The 18,715-nt window shown below is 48.6% G+C and overlaps 1 protein-coding gene across 2 annotated transcripts in view; it reads left to right on the top strand.

Moving 5' to 3' along the window:
• LOC130283856 (uncharacterized) overlaps positions 1–18,715 on the top strand; it is a 136,408-nt gene that overhangs the window by 13,787 nt on the left and 103,906 nt on the right. For both annotated transcript variants that reach the window (XM_056533462.1, XM_056533463.1), the window contains exon 2: positions 2,551–2,747. In XM_056533462.1, the coding sequence (XP_056389437.1) occupies positions 2,726–2,747 (22 nt within the window). In that variant the 5' untranslated portion in view covers positions 2,551–2,725. The remainder of the gene's footprint in view (positions 1–2,550; positions 2,748–18,715) is intronic.

Here is an 18,715-nt window from a genome sequence, read left to right as displayed (position 1 = left end):
TTGTACGGCATACTCGCCAACGGAAGAATTACCCTGGACCAGGTTCAACAGGGCAGTCTCAGCAGAAGAGGCTCGGGCAGGTTCCTCAAAGACACTTCGGATTTCCGAGAAGAAGGAGTGTACTGAGGCAGTGACGGGGTCATTGCGGTCCCAGAGCGGTGTGGCCCATGACAGGGCTTTTCCGGACAGAAGACTGACTACGAACGCCACCTTAGACCTTTCAGTGGGAAACAGGTCCGACATCATCTCCAGATGCAGGGAACATTGGGAAAGGAAGCCACGGCAAAACTTAGAGTCCCCATCAAACTTATCCGGCAAGGATAAGCGTATCCCAGGAGCGGCCACTCGCTGCGGAGGAGGTGCAGGAGCTGGCGGAGGAGATGACTGCTGAAGCTGTGGTAGCAACTGTTGTAGCATAACGGTCAGTTGAGACAGCTGTTGGCCTTGTTGCGCAATCTGTTGTGACTGCTGGGCGACCACCGTGGTGAGGTCAGCGACAACTGGCAGAGGAACTTCAGCGGGATCCATGGCCGGATCTACTGTCACGATGCCGGCTGGCAGGTAGTGGACCCTCTGTGCCAGAGAGGGATTGGCGTGGACCGTGCTAGTGGACCGGTTCTAAGCCACTACTGGTTTTCACCAGAGCCCGCCGCAAAGCGGGATGGTCTTGCTGCGGCGGTAGTGACCAGGTCGTATCCACTAGCAACGGCTCACCTCTCTGGCTGCTGAAGATAGGCGCGGTACAAGGGAGTAGGCAGAAGCAAGGTCGGACGTAGCAGAAGGTCGGGGCAGGCAGCAAGGATCGTAGTCAGGGGCAACGGCAGAAGGTCTGGAAACACTGGCAAGGGACACACAAGGAACGCTTTCACTGGCACTAAGGCAACAAGATCCGGCAAGGGAGTGCAAGGGAAGTGAGGTAATATAGGGAGTGCACAGGTGATAACTCTAATTGGAACCACTGCGCCAATCAGCGGCGCAGTGGCCCTTTAAATCGCAGAGACCCGGCGCGCGCGCGCCCTAGGGAGCGGGGCCGCGCGCGCCGGGACAGAACAGACGGGGAGCGAGTCAGGTAGGAGAGCCGGGGTGCGCATCGCGAGCGGGCGCTACCCGCATCGCGAATCGCATCCCGGCTAGCAGCAGGATCGCAGCGCCCCGGGTCAGAGGACGTGACCGGGGCGCTGCAGCGGAGGAGGTGAAGCGAGCGCTCCGGGGAGGAGCGGGAACCCGGAGCGCTCGGCGTAACAAGGGCTTTTCCGGACAGAAGGCTGACTACGAAAGCCACCTTAGACCTTTCAGTGGGAAACAGGTCCGACATCATCTCCAGATGCAGGGAACATTGGGAAAGAAAGCCACGGCAAAACTTAGAGTCCCCATCAAATTTATCCGGCAAGGATAGGCGTAGCCCAGGAGCGGCCACTCGCTGCGGAGGAGGTGCAGGAGCTGGCGGCGGAGATGACTGCTGAAGCTGTGGTAGTAACTGTTGTAGCATAACGGTCAGTTGAGACAGCTGTTGGCCTTGTTGCGCTATCTGTTGTGACTGCTGGGCGACCACCGTGGTGAGGTCAGCGACAACTGGCAGAGGAACTTCAGCGGGATCCATGGCCGGATCTACTGTCACGATGCCGGCTGGCAGGAGGTGGATCCTCTGTGCCAGAGAGGGATTGGCGTGGACCGTGCTAGTGGACCGGTTCTAAGCCACTACTGGTTTTCACCAGAGCCCGCCGCAAAGCGGGATGGTCTTGCTGCGGCGGTAGTGACCAGGTCGTATCCACTAGCAACGGCTCACCTCTCTGGCTGCTGAAGATAGGCGCGGTACAAGGGAGTAGGCAGAAGCAAGGTCGGACGTAGCAGAAGGTCGGGGCAGGCAGCAAGGATCGTAGTCAGGGGCAACGGCAGAAGGTCTGGAAACACAGGCAAGGAACACACAAGGAACGCTTTCACTGGCACTAAGGCAACAAGATCCGGCAAGGGAGTGCAGGGGAAGTGAGGTGATATAGGGAAGTGCACAGGTGAACACACTAATTGGAACCACTGCGCCAATCAGCGGCGCAGTGGCCCTTTAAATCGCAGAGACCCGGCGCGCGCGCGCCCTAGGGAGCGGGGCCGCGCGCGCCGGGACAGAACAGACGGAGAGCGAGTCAGGTAGGGGAGCCGGGGTGCGCATCGCGAGCGGGCGCTACCCGCATCGCGAATCGCATCCCGGCTGGCAGCGGAATCGCAGCGCCCCGGGTCAGAGGACGAGACCGGAGCGCTGCAGCGGAGAGAGTGAAGCGAGCGCTCCGGGGAGGAGCGGGGACCCGGAGCGCTCGGCGTAACAGTAGTTATATTCTTGTATATAGGAGCAGTATTATAGTAGTTATATTCTTGTATATAGGAGAAGTATTATAGTAGTTATATTCTTGTATATAGGGAGCAGTATTATAGTAGTTATATTCTTGTATATAGGAGCAGTATTATAGTAGTTATATTCTTGTATTTAGGAGCAGTATTATAGTAGTTATATTCTTGTACACAGGAGACAGTATTATAGAACTATTTTCCTCTCTGCAGCCTGCAAGTCTGATTTTCAGCGTCCATGAGGTAGTGAGTGAAGACCAGCTGCAATGATGTCTCTCATACGCTGCACACACAGAAGCAAAGATTCTGCTCCTATATCTTTATAACGCAACCTAAAAAGTAGAAACAGCATGAGGACATTATAGAGCAATAATAAGCAGTACAAGCTATGAATCTGCCGCTGAGGGAAGGTAGGTATAACATTTACTATAGCTTTTGGCAGATTCTCTGTGTTTAAGTGTGCTTCTGTCTTACTTTGCAGCAAACGTCTTCTCTGTCACCCCTCTTCAAAGACTTCTATCGACAGCTGTAAACTGTTCCCATAGTGAGCTGATAACCCGTCTTAAGATTGACTTTTACTATTTTTTTTAGGGTAAATCATGAGTAGATGAGAAAGAGATCTTTTTCTCTGATAAGATATACTTGCTCATTTTATTGATTTATGCAAAGTGGGTTTTGAGGGTTAGGGAGCCTTCAATTTTTGTAGAAATGCGTTTTTGTTACGGATCAGATTTTCGTTGCAGGTCAGTAGACCAATATGTGTAATTTTCTGGCTTGTAAAGCTTCTGGGATAGGTTAAAGGAGTAAATATACACAATTTGTTTTGCTTCTGACTAATAGGCAGTTAGACATGTGGTTGAAGTTTTCTACATGCAGGAACTGAAGTAGTTATTTCAAGATTAAAAGGTAACACCTACTAAAGGGGTACTCCGCTACTAGGTATCTTATCCTCTATCCAAAGCATAGGGGATAAGATGTCTGATCGCAGGGGTCCCACTGCTGGGGCCCCCACGATCTCTCGCCGCACCCGGCATTCTAAATAAACTCTGGGTTCCTGCAGCAGTGGTCGTGAAGTCACAGCCACGCCCCTCATGACGCCATACCTCCTCCATTCATGTGTATGGGAGGAGGCTTGTCAACTGACTCGCCCCCTACCATAGTCATGAATGGAGGGGGTGTGACGTCACGATCACGGCTTCCGGCTCCGAGCGTTCTGAACAAAATGTTCAGAACGCTGAGGCACCGGAATACCCCTTTAACAGTGAAAGGGATAAGCTGATCGTAGGAAAGGAGGGGGCAACTGATGAAACCCATATCAATCATGTCAAGGAAGTTCAATTGTACCCTAAAGGGGTACTCCCCTGGAAAAGCACCATCAACTGGTGCCAGGTTGTGGTCAATCGGAGGCTTTACTGAGTATAAGACGGTGGAATTATCTTCACAGCTAAGGCCAGAATTCCCAGAGAGGTGGTCAGGACCCAGAGGACCTCGCAGCTTGCTGGACCAATACTTGTAATTAACTTGACTTGAGATTGGACTTGACTTGACTATGTGCAGGACTTGACTAGTTTCAGTGACAGCAGACATAGACTTGAGAATTACTGGAATGACTGTAGCTTTTGGGGTCTTCCAGACACTGATCACTTGCACGGAGATCTCTGGTGTTTGCTGTGCTCAGTAGCAGATAGAATCTTTGAGAAATTGTAATGGCCACCCCGTTATATAGTGGGGGGCTGGACTAAAGCCCATTGGTCAAGTTGCGGGTCATAGGTTAAGCTGGTGCTCTCTGGGAGATGTGACAACAAATCATGCGACAACATAACATAACATGTGACAGACTTACACAGGTCCTTGAGACCTCCCACAGGTCCTCTGCTCTATCTATACATAAGGAGACTGTCTAGGCATTAAAGTGATGTACACAACATTATGGAACAACAAGGGGGAGACCATTCAGGGGAGTCCCCAGGTCACTGAGGGTCTCAACCTGACAGGGTCTAAGGGCAGTACTGGACCATGTCCTGTACTGGGACATTGCAGCGTTATAGGGCAGGTGCTTTAAAAGGGCAGGGGCTCAAGCCCCCTTTTGAGTCTATGTGTGCACATCTCTGGGTGGGCGCCCCTTTGCCTGCCGCAAGAAAGTTAAACAACCAGCATCCAAACCACTGGCTCGGCCAGCATAGGGCATGTCAATTTTGGCCAATGGGCGGAGTCAAGAGGGCAGCAAAACTAGCTTTTGCCTAGGGTGGCAAAAATTCTTGTACCAGTCCTGTATTGCTGTTTATCAACAGCCAGAGGGTGGGAAATACTGCTTTAGGCATAGTTTCCACACAACCTATTTATGGTGCCTATTTTTGGCCAGAAAAAAAATTACCCAAAAAACTCTCCCCATTATTTTTGAAAAATGCTTTTTTTTTTCTTTTGAGGCATTTGTCAAAAATTGTGTTTATTAGTAAGGGCATTTTTTTTCCTTTGGTGTTTTTTGTAGTCAAGTCATGTGACTAAAAAATTGCGTTTTTCTTGGTGTTTTCTTTCCTCATATAGGAGTTTATGGGGGGGGGGGGGGGGGGGGAATGCCATGATTCCCAGAAAAAACACCATAGTCTCAGCACGCTTTGACCCTTAGCCAAGAAGCACCAAAGAAGAATTATAGAATGCCAAAGGAAAAAACACCAACTGGGTTTGGCATTTCATATTTCTCTATTGACTCCTTGTCACATTGTTGTTTGCGCTTAAAAATGCCTGTGCTGCAAATGTGGCGTGTTTTTCTGTACTTTTGCAAAATAAAATTTAAGTGGAAACACAGCCTTAAAGCGTACCTGCCATTTCAGGATAAGCTGCCCTGTTTGTGTACATGAGGAGCAGCACTATTTCTGGTTATTTTATAACTTGTATACAGTATTTTTCAGCAGATTTCTGCTCTGCAGGCTTCATCTGTAATTTTCAGTTCTCTCAGAGCTGGTGGGCGGAGCTCCCCTTCCATAGACTTGTAATGCCTGTCTTAAGCTCCCCCCCACCTCCATAGACTTGTATTGCTTGGCTTGAGCTCCCTTTTCTATAGACTTGTATTGCTTGGCTTGAGCCCCCCCTCCATAGACTTGTATTGTTTTTCTTGAGCCCCCCTCCATAGGCTTGTATTGCTTGTCTTGAGCCCCCCCTCCATAGACTTGTATTGCTTGTCTTGAGCTCCCCCTTCATGGACTTGTATTGCTTGGCATTACCCCCCCCCCCCTCCATAGACTTGTATTGCTTGTCTTGGGCTCTCACCTCTATAGACATGAATTGCTTGTCTTTAGCCCCCCCCCCCCCTCCATAGACATGTATTGCTTGTCTTGAGCTCCCCCTCCATAGACTTGTATTTCTTGTCGTGAGCCCCACCTACATAGACTTGAATTGCTTGTCTTGAGCCCCCCTCCATGGACTTGTATTGCTTGTCTTTAGCCCCACCCTCCATAGACTTGTATTGCTTGTCTTGAGTCCCCCCTCCGTAGACTTGTATTGCTTGTCTTGAGCCCCCCTCCATAGACTTGTATTGCTTGTCTTGAGCCCCCCTCCATACACTTGTATTGCTTGTCTTGAGCTCCCCCCTCCATAGACTTGTATTGCTTGTCTTCAGCCCCCCCCCTCCATAGACTTGTATTGCTTGTCTTGAGCTCTCAACTCTATAGACATGTATTGCTTGTCTTTAGCCCCCCTCCATAGACTTGTATTGCTTGTCTTGAGCCCCCCCTCCATAGACTTGTATTTCTTGTCTTGAGCTCCCTCCTCCATAGACTTATATTGCTTGTCTTGAGCCCCCCCCCATAGACTTGTATTGCTTGTCTTGAGCCCCCCTCCATAGACTTGTATTGCTTGCCTAGCAGACACACAACAAAGCTGAGCTGATTTTTTGAGTGGAATATAGTCTCAAAGGAGAGGGGGGAGGGGGAGGGAAGAAGCTTGATAACAGGAGAAAGAAGCATTTTGGTTAAATAAAATATATTGCAAAGTTTCTTACATTCACTTGTACTATTGATCTATGCAAAGTTCGCTGAAATGACAGTGACTATTTAAAGGGGTACTCCGCTGCCCCATCGTTTGGAACATTTTGTCGTGATGTCACACCACACCCCTCAATGCAAGTCTATGTGTGAGGTGTGGCGTCACATCAAACTCCAAAAATGGGCTGGACAAAATTATTGGCACCCTTAACTTAATATTTGGTTGCACACCCTGTGGAAATAATAACTGAAATCAGTTGCTTCCTATAACCATCAATAAGGTTCTTACACCTCTCAGCCGGAATGTTGGACCACTCTTCCTTTACAAACTGCTCCAGGTCTCTCTTATTGGAAGGCGCCTTTTCCCAACAGCAATTTTAAGATCTCTCCACAGGTGTTCAATGGGATTTAGATCTGGACTCATTGCTGCCACTTCAGAACTCTCCAGAGCTTTGTTGCCATCCATTTCTGGGGGCTTTTTGACGTATATTTGGGGTCATTGTCCTGCAGGAAGACCCAAGATCTCGAGCGCAAACCCAGCTTTCTGACACTGGGCTGTACAGTGCGACCCAAAATCCGTTGTTAATCTTCAGATTTCATGATGCCTTGTACACATTCAAGGCCCCCAGTGCCAGAGGCAGCAAAACAACCCAAAACATCATTGAACCTCCACCATATTTCACTGTGTTGTTATCTTTGTAGGCCAGTAGAATTATGCGCTTTACCAAAAAGCTCTATCTGTCCACAAGTTGTTTTCCCAGAAGGATTTTGGCTTACTCAAGTTCATTTTGGCAAAATGTGGTCTTGCTTTTTTATGTCTCTATGTCAGCAGTGGGGTCCTCCTGTGTCTCCTGCCATAGCTTTTCATTTCATTTAAATGTTGACGGATAGTTCGCGCTGACACCGATGCTCCCTGAGCCTCCAGGACAGCTTGAATATCTTTGGAACTTGTTTGGGGCTGCTTAACCACCATCCAGACTATCCCTTGTTGACACCTTTCATCAATTTTTCTCTTCCGTCCACGCCCAGGGAGTTAGTTACAGTGCCATGGGTTGCAAACTTCTTGATAATGTGGAACTTCTCTCCTTTTTATCTGCTTTTAGGTGTGATTTTTATATTGCCCACACCTGTTACTTTCCCCAGGTGAGTTTAAAGGAGCATCACATGCTTGAAACAATCTTATTTTTTCACAATTTTGAAAAGGTGCCAATAATTTTGTCCGCCCATTTTTGGAGTTTGGTGACATTATGTCCAATTTGCTGGTTTTTTTCCTCCCTTTTTTGGTTTAGTTCCAATACACACAAAGGGAATAAACATGTGTATAGCAAAACATGTGTTACTGCAATCCTTTTCTGTGAAAAATACTAAATTTTCTAGAAAAATGTCAGGGGTGCCAACATTTAAGGCCATGACTGTATACCAATGTTCATACTAAGCCTCCTGGTTCATTTTTTGAACTAGGACTGACAACCTGTGATAAGCTAGTAGCACCTACTATAGGTTCTAGGATGACACCATGGGACTCTTACTATGGATGTTTTCTCAGTAGGGGGTCTGGCTGTCCGGACACGCTGAGAGTTCGGTGCACTCTGGTTGGGAAACACTGCTCTATAGTTTAGGTCCCCAACTCCTAGAATACCATGACAGCCCTTCACCTTCTCCACTTACATTAATTCTTGACGTACGAAGAATCTTGTCGTGTTCTGCGCTTTACCTGCCGGATACACAAGGCCGAGCATTAATTCATACAAGATGTGATTCCCGATAGCGGTACGGCTGCGGCTCGGGCTCTGCGGGGATGTACACGAGCCATCTGATAATTGTCCCTCTGCCAGCGACCAGGCTTCCACCTCATGGCGGGCCCCATACTGACAAACACTCAGCGCCCATGTGTGCCAGGATACGGGAAATCTATCCCTCTGTTTATTCTAACACAAATGTGGGATGGCACGGGGCCAGAGTAAAGCCCTGACTACAGAGCGCTGCGTTTACTGTCCTCCCGCTGCTAGACGCCGCCAACCTCTACGCTCGTATACATGGGAGAAGCTATGGAAGGAATCACGTAGATCGGTGACACCATTAACCCTTTTATACACTCTACTCTGTAGATGTAGCAGAATTGAGACCGCACCACAAAATTACTCTTTAGATGTAGCAGTGCTGGGACTGCACCACCAAACTTTTCCACAGACGTAGTGGAGCTAAAAACCAGGCCACAAAACTACTCCGCAGATGTAGCCGACCTGGGGCTGCGCCACAAAACTACTACGTAGATGTAGCAGAGCTGATACCGCACCACACAATTGCTTTTCAGATGTAGTAGAGCTGGGACTTCACCACAAAACTTCTCCACAGATGTAGTGTAGCTAAAAACCACGCCACAAAACTACTCTGCAGATGTAGCTGACCTGGGGCTGCGCCACAAAACTACTACGTAGATGTAGTCCAGCTGAGAACGTTCAACAAAATGACTCTGCAGATGAAGCAGAGCTGAGACTGTATCACAAAATTACTCTGCACATACAGCAGAGCTGAGACTGCTACAAAACTACTGCGCAGATGTAGTCGAGCCGAAACCGTACCACAAAACTACTCTGCAGATGTAGCCGACCTGGGGCTGCGCCACAAAACTACTACGTAGATGTAGTCCAGCTGGGAACGTTCAACAAAATTACTCTGCAGATACAGCAGAGCTGAGACTGCTACAAAACTACTCCGCAGATGTAGTCGAGACGAAACCATACCACAAAACTACTCCGCAGATGTAGTCGAGACGAAACCATACCACAAAACTACTCCGCAGATGTAGTCGAGCCGAAACCGTACCACAAAACTACACATACCACAGGGGAAATATTCAAAACTGAGTTTGCCTTGTTCTGCCTTAAAGTATGTAAACTATGCTAGATTTGTTGAAAAAATGGCACAGCACCCAGTGTGTAGGTGAGTGGGTGGGGTCTGCACCAAAAATAAAAAAAACAGTCCTTAACTATACCACCTCAGAGGTGGTGTAGACTGAACACACAAGGGAAGATGCACAATATTTCTAAAGAGCCTTAGCCTTACCGTAGTTAAAAACATTTAGTATGTTTTTGAATACGACCCCTCCCTAATAGATCCTAAACGACAAGGCTAATCTTGGACCCTTAGGCCATATTCACACACTGTGAGAAAAACTGACGTATTTTATTTACCAACACTTTTTGTCCGTTAGAGGGGGGGAAAAATGTACGCACAATAAATTAATAATAAAAAAATTAAATAAGTTGGTTGTCAGAGCTACAGTTTTTATTTATTTAGTTATTTTTACTGGCGGCGAGCCCTAACTATAGAGTTAAAAGATAAAATTCTGTCTTCCTGCAGCCACCACCAGAGGGAGCTGAGGAGCTTACTGCAGACTGCTTATACATTGATCTCAATAATAATTCAGTATACAGTTAACTAAAGTCTTTATTTTTTTCTACTTTTTTTTCTTCTTCTTAAGACCTGGGACTGTTAACAAGCTAATCTTGCAGCTTTATTGTCCACCGAGACACAGACCCAGTGCAGTTAGGCTGGGTCCAAACTAGTGTAAATGCACACACTTTTGCTGTATTATGGGCACAAGTCCTGATCCAAATGTGGATCTGATTACCAAAACCAGCCATCGGCTGTCTGGGCATGCTGGGAGTTGTAGTTTTGCAACATCTGGACGGCCACAGTTTGGAGACCACTCACCTAAACTGACAGCTGTCAGGCCAGGTCGCCAGTGACTCACATGTTATACTCTATACTTTTCTAAGCTTCGGAATGGCAGACTTTAGAGAGGTTATCCACGATTAGAAAAACAGAGCTGCTTTCTTCCCAAAAAAAATGCGCCACCCCTGTCCTCAGGTTGTGTGTGGTATTACAACTCAGATCCATTTACTTCCAATAGAACTGAGCTGCAATACAGCACACAACCTGAGGACAAGAGTGGCACTGTTTATGGAAGAAAGCAGTAAATCTATCTAGATATGAGCTGATGTAAGAAGAATTGCCATTCAGGAATCATTGCGAGCTGGGTGATCACTTCTGTAGCAGGACGGCGGCTGTGCATGTGTGCTGCTGTGGGTATCCAGTTCCCCCCCCTAATCCCCGGCACGAGCCCATCGCCCTGACATAGGATAAGGTGAGGCCTGATAAGACAGGAGGAAATCTGCGAGAATGGGGTGAGGCAGAGCTGTAGCAGCGGGGCAGATAAGATACTTGCAGAGCATTGTCAGGAGCAAAGCCCCAGCACTGGCCTCAGCAGCACAATCACAGGATGATGGGAGTCTCTCCATACAACTATCTGCTCTTTGTTACTGTACCAGACCCAATGATGGGGGGGGGGGTGAAGGTCCATGTGTGGAGAGAACACCCCCCATTATGAACTTAGAAACCTCTAAACTCCTTGATTCATCCTCTTCTAAATCCTGCAAAGCGATTTCTTAGTTGTATCTGTTTCTGAGAAAGCTGGGTGATAAAATGTTGACCATGTTACCGACCCAGCCTAACTCCAACTAGGGTTGCCACCTGGCCGGTATTTTTTTTTATAAAAAAATACTGGCAATGCAATGTCCGGTATTTATCCAACCAGTCCTCCAACTTCCAGAATGTTGCACCATATACTATACCAGTGTTTCCCAACCAGGGGTGCCTTCGACTGTTGCAAAACTACAACTCCCAGCATGCCCGGACAGCCGTTGGCTGTCCGGGCATGCTGGGAGTTGTAGTTTTGCAGCAGCTGGAGGCACCCCTGGTTGGAAAACACTGACCTATACTATATACTACTAAATAGTCCAACATGCTGGGAGTTGTAGTTTTCGTTTGGGGCAGCTGCTGAGCCACAGGCTGTATCAGGGCATGCTGGGAGTTGTGGTTTTGCAACAGCTGGGAGCACCCCTGGTTGGAAAACACTGACCTATACTATATACTTCTATATAGTCCAACATGCTGGGAGTTGTAGTTTTGCAACAGCTGGAGGCACCCCTGGTTGGGAAATACTGACCTATACTATATACTACTATATAGTCCAACATGCTGGGAGTTGTAGTTTTGCAACAGTTGGAGGCACCCCTGGTTGGAAAACACTGACCTATATCAATATACTACTGTGGTGTCCCAGTAACGCATTTCATACGGTACTTATTTATTTATGGGTCCCCATAGCCAGAGTCCCTAGGACTTAGGGATTCCTATAATCCAGTCTACCCCTAGTCGCCTCTATCCTCATGTATAATTAGTAATTTATGCATAGATAATGTAAATAGTTTAGTATAAATGTAGATAAATGGTTAATTACTTGTTTCCATGGTGTCGCAGGGCCTTCGGGTCATGTGATGCGTTCCAGGCCTCATTCTGGATGCGTTCCAGGCCTCACTTTGGTATCTATAGCCTCATTTTGGTTTTACAATGTGTATAGATCCTGTGACGTAAGCAATCCCATGACACCATGTAAAGTGAATGGCAGACGTTCGGACCAATCAGATTCGCCACGCCCCCTACCCATATAAGGGAGCGGCGGCCATCTTATCGCTTTCTAGTTCCTGGGATAGCAAGCAAGCAAGACCTGTACAGCAGTAATCGCAGTGAGTTGGGCCCGTGCCTTGCGGCAACGGCTGAACGAATATATTTATAGAGTGTATCACCTCCCAAACACTCTGCAGCATCTCCGGACCTACTACCTCCCCTAAATCTGGACGGATCTGCAAATCTCTTACTAAATTTAGAGACTTATTGTCTAACTCAAGGTCCGCAACTACTGCCAGTCGCTAAGTAACTAAGGACTATTTGTATGAGACTGTTACTGTGCCGTGAATATTGCAAGCACTTCAGTAAACGTTATTCAAGTTCAAGTTCAAACCTCCTTGTGGACCTTCAGTTATTTGATGCACCTATTGTTACTGGGAAGGGCGGCGATAGGCTGGAACACTGATTCAGCGTACCAGCCCTCAGCCTGGCGTCACAAACTCTTCTAGGGTTAACATTAACCCCGGATATACCTATACCATATCACCCCTACCATACACCCCCCAAGGGCTACCACACTACTATATAGTCCAACATGCTGGGAGTTGTAGTTTTGCAACAGCTGGAGGCACCCCTGGTTGGGAAACACTGACCTATACTAATATACTACTAAATAGTCCAACATGCTGGGAGTTGTAGTTTTGCAACAGCTGGAAGCACCCCTGGTTGGAATACACTGACCTATACTATACCACCACTGCCATACACCCCCCCAAGGGCTACCACAAAGCCTTTTTTGGCGTCACAAACAGGATTCGGGTGTGTGCCTACCATTGCCACTAGTGAAAGTGTACTACCCCCTAAGAAGTGAACTTTATTAATGTACTGTGACTTATACTCCGGAGTAAGGGGTTGCGCGCACGGTGCTGTGTGGAGGAAGTGCACATGTAAAGTAAGGGGGGAGGCGAACAGTACTGCAGAGTTACAAGTCAACGCGGGACATACCAGCGCACGTGATCCAGAGACCCCGCCCACCGAAGCCCTCGGTGCAGCGGCGGCCATTTTGTCGGAGCCAAGGGCCAGAAACCAGCAAAGAGAGACAGCCCAGCAAGGGAAAAGGCGCAGAGTGCGCCAACAGGCTAGAAGCTGTGAAGAACCGGAGCAGTACGGGACTCTGAGACATCAGATTACCGAATTGAAGTCCTGCACAGAATCGCTTAAGGTGCCGATCAACGCACTCAAATTCCAATTGAAAGCTGTTGAGTTTCAGGTCACCGCTCTCAAGTTTGAAATCTACGCTCTCAAGTTCCAGATTAAAGAACAATTGCATATTTCACTGGGACCTAGGAATCCGAGGTCTATTTAAAGGGCCAGTACAACAAATACGAAAATGTCGGAACCTCCAGTCCCACAGTCCCCACCTGAACAGCAAGAGGGCGATGCTCCAGCGGCCCAACCAACAGGGTCTCCACCCTCAGCTAGAAGAATATTGCCGCCCTCACCAGCAATCTCGATCTCCCAAGGGCGTGCCCTACCTGTGATGCCGGCATGACCTCCAACACCGGCAGAACAGGACCCAACCAGTCCACCCTCAGTCTCTCCCTATGTGTTGGGAGCCCCAGTTGCTGCACCTGTCTTCTTGGGGAATCCTGTACTTCCCACCTACAATGGTGACCCTTTTACACTAAGAGACTTTAAAGAGAAATTCTACAGCCTCTTTGCATTTTATGCACTTCCCCCTCATCAACAAGTACAACTGCTTCTGGGACAACTCCAGGGACCCGCCTTGGAAGAACTTCGCACCTGGCCAGTGGCCGATAAGGCCACAATGGGACAGATTTTTGAAGGACTTTCTCAAGTGTTTGAATCTCACTCCCCCTCAGAGGTACGCCTCCGACTCTATGAACGACGCCAGAAGCCAGGTGAGACCCTCCAAGCATATGCAGTGGCTTTGCAGAGCGCATTAGAGGCGGTACAGAAGTTGGACGGCATCATGCCCGATCAGGGCAATCGAGTACTGATGGACCGTTTTATAGAGGGGGCGCTAAACAAATGGGACAAGGCCCAACTTAGGATGCTGGGCGTACAGAATCCTGACATGGCCTTCCCAGCCTTTAAGAGACTAGCGGTGAAAGTAATAGAATCGGGGCCTCAGACAGTAGTGGCCTCAGACAGTAGTGTCCCTACTACAGACTCTGAGGGTCTTCACCCCAACCGCCTGTCCCTTCTCAATCTGCCTCACCAACATCTAATCCTAGCCCTTGGACAGCTGACTTACAAGACATTAAACAGGACATTGAACAGTTAGCCTAAGCTTTCAAAGAAATGACAGTACGGCCAAACCCTTCCAGATCTGCAACACCACCACCTAAGAAGGCTGACCCTCGCCCTGTCACTCCACCTAATGTTCCTCCTGTGAGACCACCTGGAAGCCAAAGACCCATTTGCAGTTATTGTAACAAGAATGGACACTGGAAGAGCCAATGCTGGGCTTTAAACGGGCGTCCCCTGGGGTCGAGGACCGCACCACAGGAGTAGAGATTGAAGGTCCAGAATCAACCAGCGACAAGAAAGGACTATCTATGTGTGTAGCTGCTTGCCCCTATGTACAGGTGTTGATTGAAGGTGTCCCGTTACAAGCTCTGATAGATACGGGGTCTCAGGTATCCACTATCCCACAGGGGTTTTTCTATAAGTACTGGGGCCCAGAAAGGTTGTGTGACCCTCAGGAAGCGGACTTCAGAGTAATTGCAGGGAACGGGAAACCAGTACCCAGACATGGTTACTGGGAGCCCACGGTGCAGGTGGGAAAACATGTGTTAGGAAGGCAAGGGGTGATTGTCACAAATGTCAGAGATGAGGGAGCGGCCGATTTCATTTTAGGCATGAATATTATGAGGCACTGTTTTGATGATATTGTCTGTGCACTGCATGCATCTCTCCGTCACTTGTCACCCCTAGGCCGGCGAGCTGCCCAACACCACCTCAAAACCCTTCAAGCAGAACAGAAGTTCATGAATCAACATGGAGAAATCTGCCGAGTAAGGACTCAAGATATCCGAGCCATTAGCCTACAGCCACAGACAGAGACAGTTATTTGGTGCCGTGCCCGACCCGGGGTGAAAAATCAAGATTACCAAGCGCTCTTGGAGCCCCTTCTGCTGGAAGATTGTCCCTTGGTGCGAGCTGCTCGAAGCCTTGTGACCGTACGGAATGGGAAGGTCCCAGTGAGGCTTATCAATCTCTCTCAAGTTGCTGTCCAGCTACCCAAGTACACTCCAGTGGCTACGTTACACCATCTAGACATCAGAGATGTAGTCTCGAAGTCACAGGTGGTCCAATCTGGACCTGACCAGAGCCCTGCAGAACCTAGTTGGAACCAGCTGATGATAGGAGACAAAGACACCCCCAAGGAACAGGTGGAAGGAGTCATCCAGGTGGCTAAGAAACATCAAGAGGCTTTCAGCAAATTTCCCACAGACTTTGGCAGGACCGCTATGATCAAACATAGGATCCTCACCAGAGACAATCCACCCATTAAAGAGAGGCATCGCCCTGTGGCTCCTGGGATGTAGCAGACCTTAAAGAAAATGTTGGTAGAGATGAAAGAGGCCTATGTCATCCAAGAAAGCCAGAGTCCGTGGGCTGCACCTTTGGTCTTGGTGAAAAAGAAAGATGGCACCATCCGCTTCTGCGTAGACTACCGGAAGCTAAACAACATAACTCATAAAGATGCCTATCCTCTCCCACGCATTGAAGAATCCTTGACTGCGTTGGGGTCTGCCACCTACTTTTCCACACTGGATCTGACGAGTGGCTACTGGCAAGTGCCAATGGCAGAAGAGGACAGAGAGAAGACCGCATTTGTGACTCCCATGGGCCTCTTCGAGTTCAAAAGTATGCCCTTTGGACTGTGCAATGCACCAGCTACTTTCCAGCGCCTAATGGAGCGATGCTTAGGGCACCTTAACTTCCAGAGTGTTTTATTGTATCTAGATGACATCATAGTCTACTCTCGAACATATCAGAAACACCTGGATCACCTGAAAGAAGTTTTCCAAGTTCTTATCCGACATGGACTCAAGGTTAAGCCTTCCAAATGTCACTTACTGAAGCCTCAAGTGCACTACTTAGGACATGTCGTCAGTACTCAAGGAGTCCAGCCTGATCCAGACAAAGTGAGTGCTGTGAAAGATTGGCCTTCACCCAGGACGGTGTGAGACGTCCAAAGTTTCCTGGGGTTTGCTGGATATTACCGGCGTTTCATCCCTCATTTTGCTCAAATTGCCGGACCCTTGACCGAATTACTGAGAGGGACTGCCCGGGATAATTACAATGGGAGGCTTCCCATCCAGTGGGCCGAAGAACAAGAGGATGCCTTCCGAGCCCTGAAGTACCTCCTCACGGAACCCCCCCATATTGGCATATCCTGATTACAGCCTGCCGTTCCGCTTATACACAGACGCTAGCTTTGAAGGTCTGGGGCGGTCTTATCTCAAGTGCAAGATGACAAGGAGAGGGTGATTGCCTATGCCAGCCGGCATCTTCGAGGTGCTGAGAAGAATGATGCTAACTACAGCTCCTTCAAGCTGGAACTCCTGGCCCTGATTTGGGCTATTACTGAAGACTTTTAAAGACTATCTGGCTGCTACTCCCTTCACGGTCTACACTGATAACAACCCCTTGGCCCATTTGAACACTGCTAAGTTGGGAGCTCTTGAACAGCGTTGGGCCTCTCGGTTGGCCAACTATGACTTTAACATCAAGTACCGCAGCGGAAAAACCAATGTCAACGTGGATGTACTTTCTCGCATGGCCCCGGGAGAAGCACCTCCTGCTGAAAATGTGTGGGAAGATGTAGAAAGGCCTCCCTTCTACCGAAGGTTCGTGAGACAGAATGCTCTAACTACCCAAGCGGGTGACGGACCTGAATCTCCCAAGGTCTCTGAAGATTTGTCTACCTGGAAGAGGCTTCAGGATGAAAGCAGAGTTATCGGGGACCTCCTTGACTATTGCCTCCACAAGAAAGTGCCTACTCGGGTGCGCAAGGCCCATGGAGACTTCGAATTGAAGCGACTGTGGCGTCAGAGAAACCGCCTGTTCCTGCACAAGGGGGTTGGTCTACCGAAATTCCCTAGACCCAGTCTCTGGAGACCACATACACCAGATTGTGGTTCCCCGGAGGGATGCAGCCTTGGTTCTGAATGCTTATCATGACCAATCTGGACACTTCGGGGTCCATAAGACAGAGATCACCGTTAGAAGGAGATTTTACTGGATTGGGATGCGGGGAGACATCGAGAAATGGTGTGCCGAGTGCTTCGTGTGCAACGTGATAAAGAACCCTCGGAGGGACGCAAGAGCCCCTTTGCATCCCATCTGTACAGAAAGACCAAATCAAATTGTTGCCTTGGACCATGTGAAGCTGGCCCCCACTCGATCTGGCTATTGTCATGCTCTAACAATGGTGGATCCTTATTTCAAGTGGGTGGTCGTGGTCCCCGTCAAGGATCTTACCGCCAAGACTGCTGCTCAACTCTTCTATCGGCATTGGAACCAACCGTTGGGGTGTCCCGACTCGGTCCTCACGGATCGGGGAATCGCCTTTGAAGCCCAGTTGTTCCAGGAACTTTGCCAGTTGCATGATTGCAAGAAGCTCCAGACAACCGCCTATCATCCCCATAGGAATGGACTCTGTGAGAGGATCAATCAAGTGTTCATCCAGATGCTCAGAGCAGCCTCTGTCTCGAAGCACGAAGAGTGGCATCAGCTGCTGCCAGAACTCCTGGAAATCTACAACAACACTGTTCACTGCTCTACGGGGTATACGCCCTTTTTCTTGATGATGGGCCGACACGGCCAATTGCCAAAGGATCTGACCTTTGGCCTACAGGCACCTTTCAACAATTCTCCTCAGGCTTCCCAAGGTTGGTTGTCAGAGCATCGACGAAGAATTGAGGAAGCCAAGGACACCGTTGAGAAGAAAATGGGTGAAGTTCATGAGCGCCAGCAGAATTATAATCGGCATGCTTCGGCTCAGCCCTTGCAGCTTGGAGATAAAGTGTGGCTCAGAAAATTTCCTAGAACCCATAAATTGGACTCCCTGTGGGAAACGGAGCCATATACCATCACTGCAGTTCCTTACCCTGAAACGGACGTGTACGAGATACAAAAAGATGGATTCGAGCCACAGGTGGTTCACCGGAATAAGATAAAAGGATAGGATAAAAGTGTGCCGGAAAGAAGATACGCTTAGCCTATCCTACTCCTCCTGGTCCACCTGCTACTTCTACTCCACCTCCGACAAGTCCTGTGAGAGAGTATGTGCCGGGAGAAGGAATTCATCCCACTATGGACGTTCCTTTGTTCCCATCTCAGCAGCCTACCATGTATTGGGGCATACCGTTCCCAGCTCCATCCAGTCAGCCGACACTGGTTGCACCAACCAGTCAGTTGCCAGTAGCTGTTGCCCCATGTCAACCACCATTGATCGCTACACCCAACCTCAGTCATGCTCCAGTGACCGCTCTGGACCGTGAAGCAACTACTCCATCTGTCTTAAGAGAACCCCTCAGTTCTACCGAAGAAATTACTCCCGTTTCCAGCCCTCCAGCTGGTCCCTCGGGGACTGAAATTCTTGTAGAATCCTCAAGTGAAGGAGCTCCTGATGACTCGGAGGTGGTGTTGCGGCGGTCTCAAAGGACTAAACAGGGCAAACTACCCATAAGGTACCAGGACTAACATTTAGTACCTGCACACATGGTACCTTTGATAACCCACTTCAATGTTCCGCAAATCACGCATCAGTACCCTAGATTACTTACTTAATGTACTATCTCAAAATTTCTCTAGTACATACACAAAAACAAATAAACATCTCACTTAAGTAACACTTAAGGAATTGTAGCACATTGATACCCAATTCC

This window comes from Hyla sarda, chromosome 8, assembly GCF_029499605.1.
Source record: "Hyla sarda isolate aHylSar1 chromosome 8, aHylSar1.hap1, whole genome shotgun sequence".
Classification (NCBI taxonomy): domain Eukaryota; kingdom Metazoa; phylum Chordata; class Amphibia; order Anura; family Hylidae; genus Hyla; species Hyla sarda.
The sequence above is the reverse complement of the archived record's forward strand: the minus strand, read 5'-3'. Positions and strand labels throughout refer to the sequence as shown.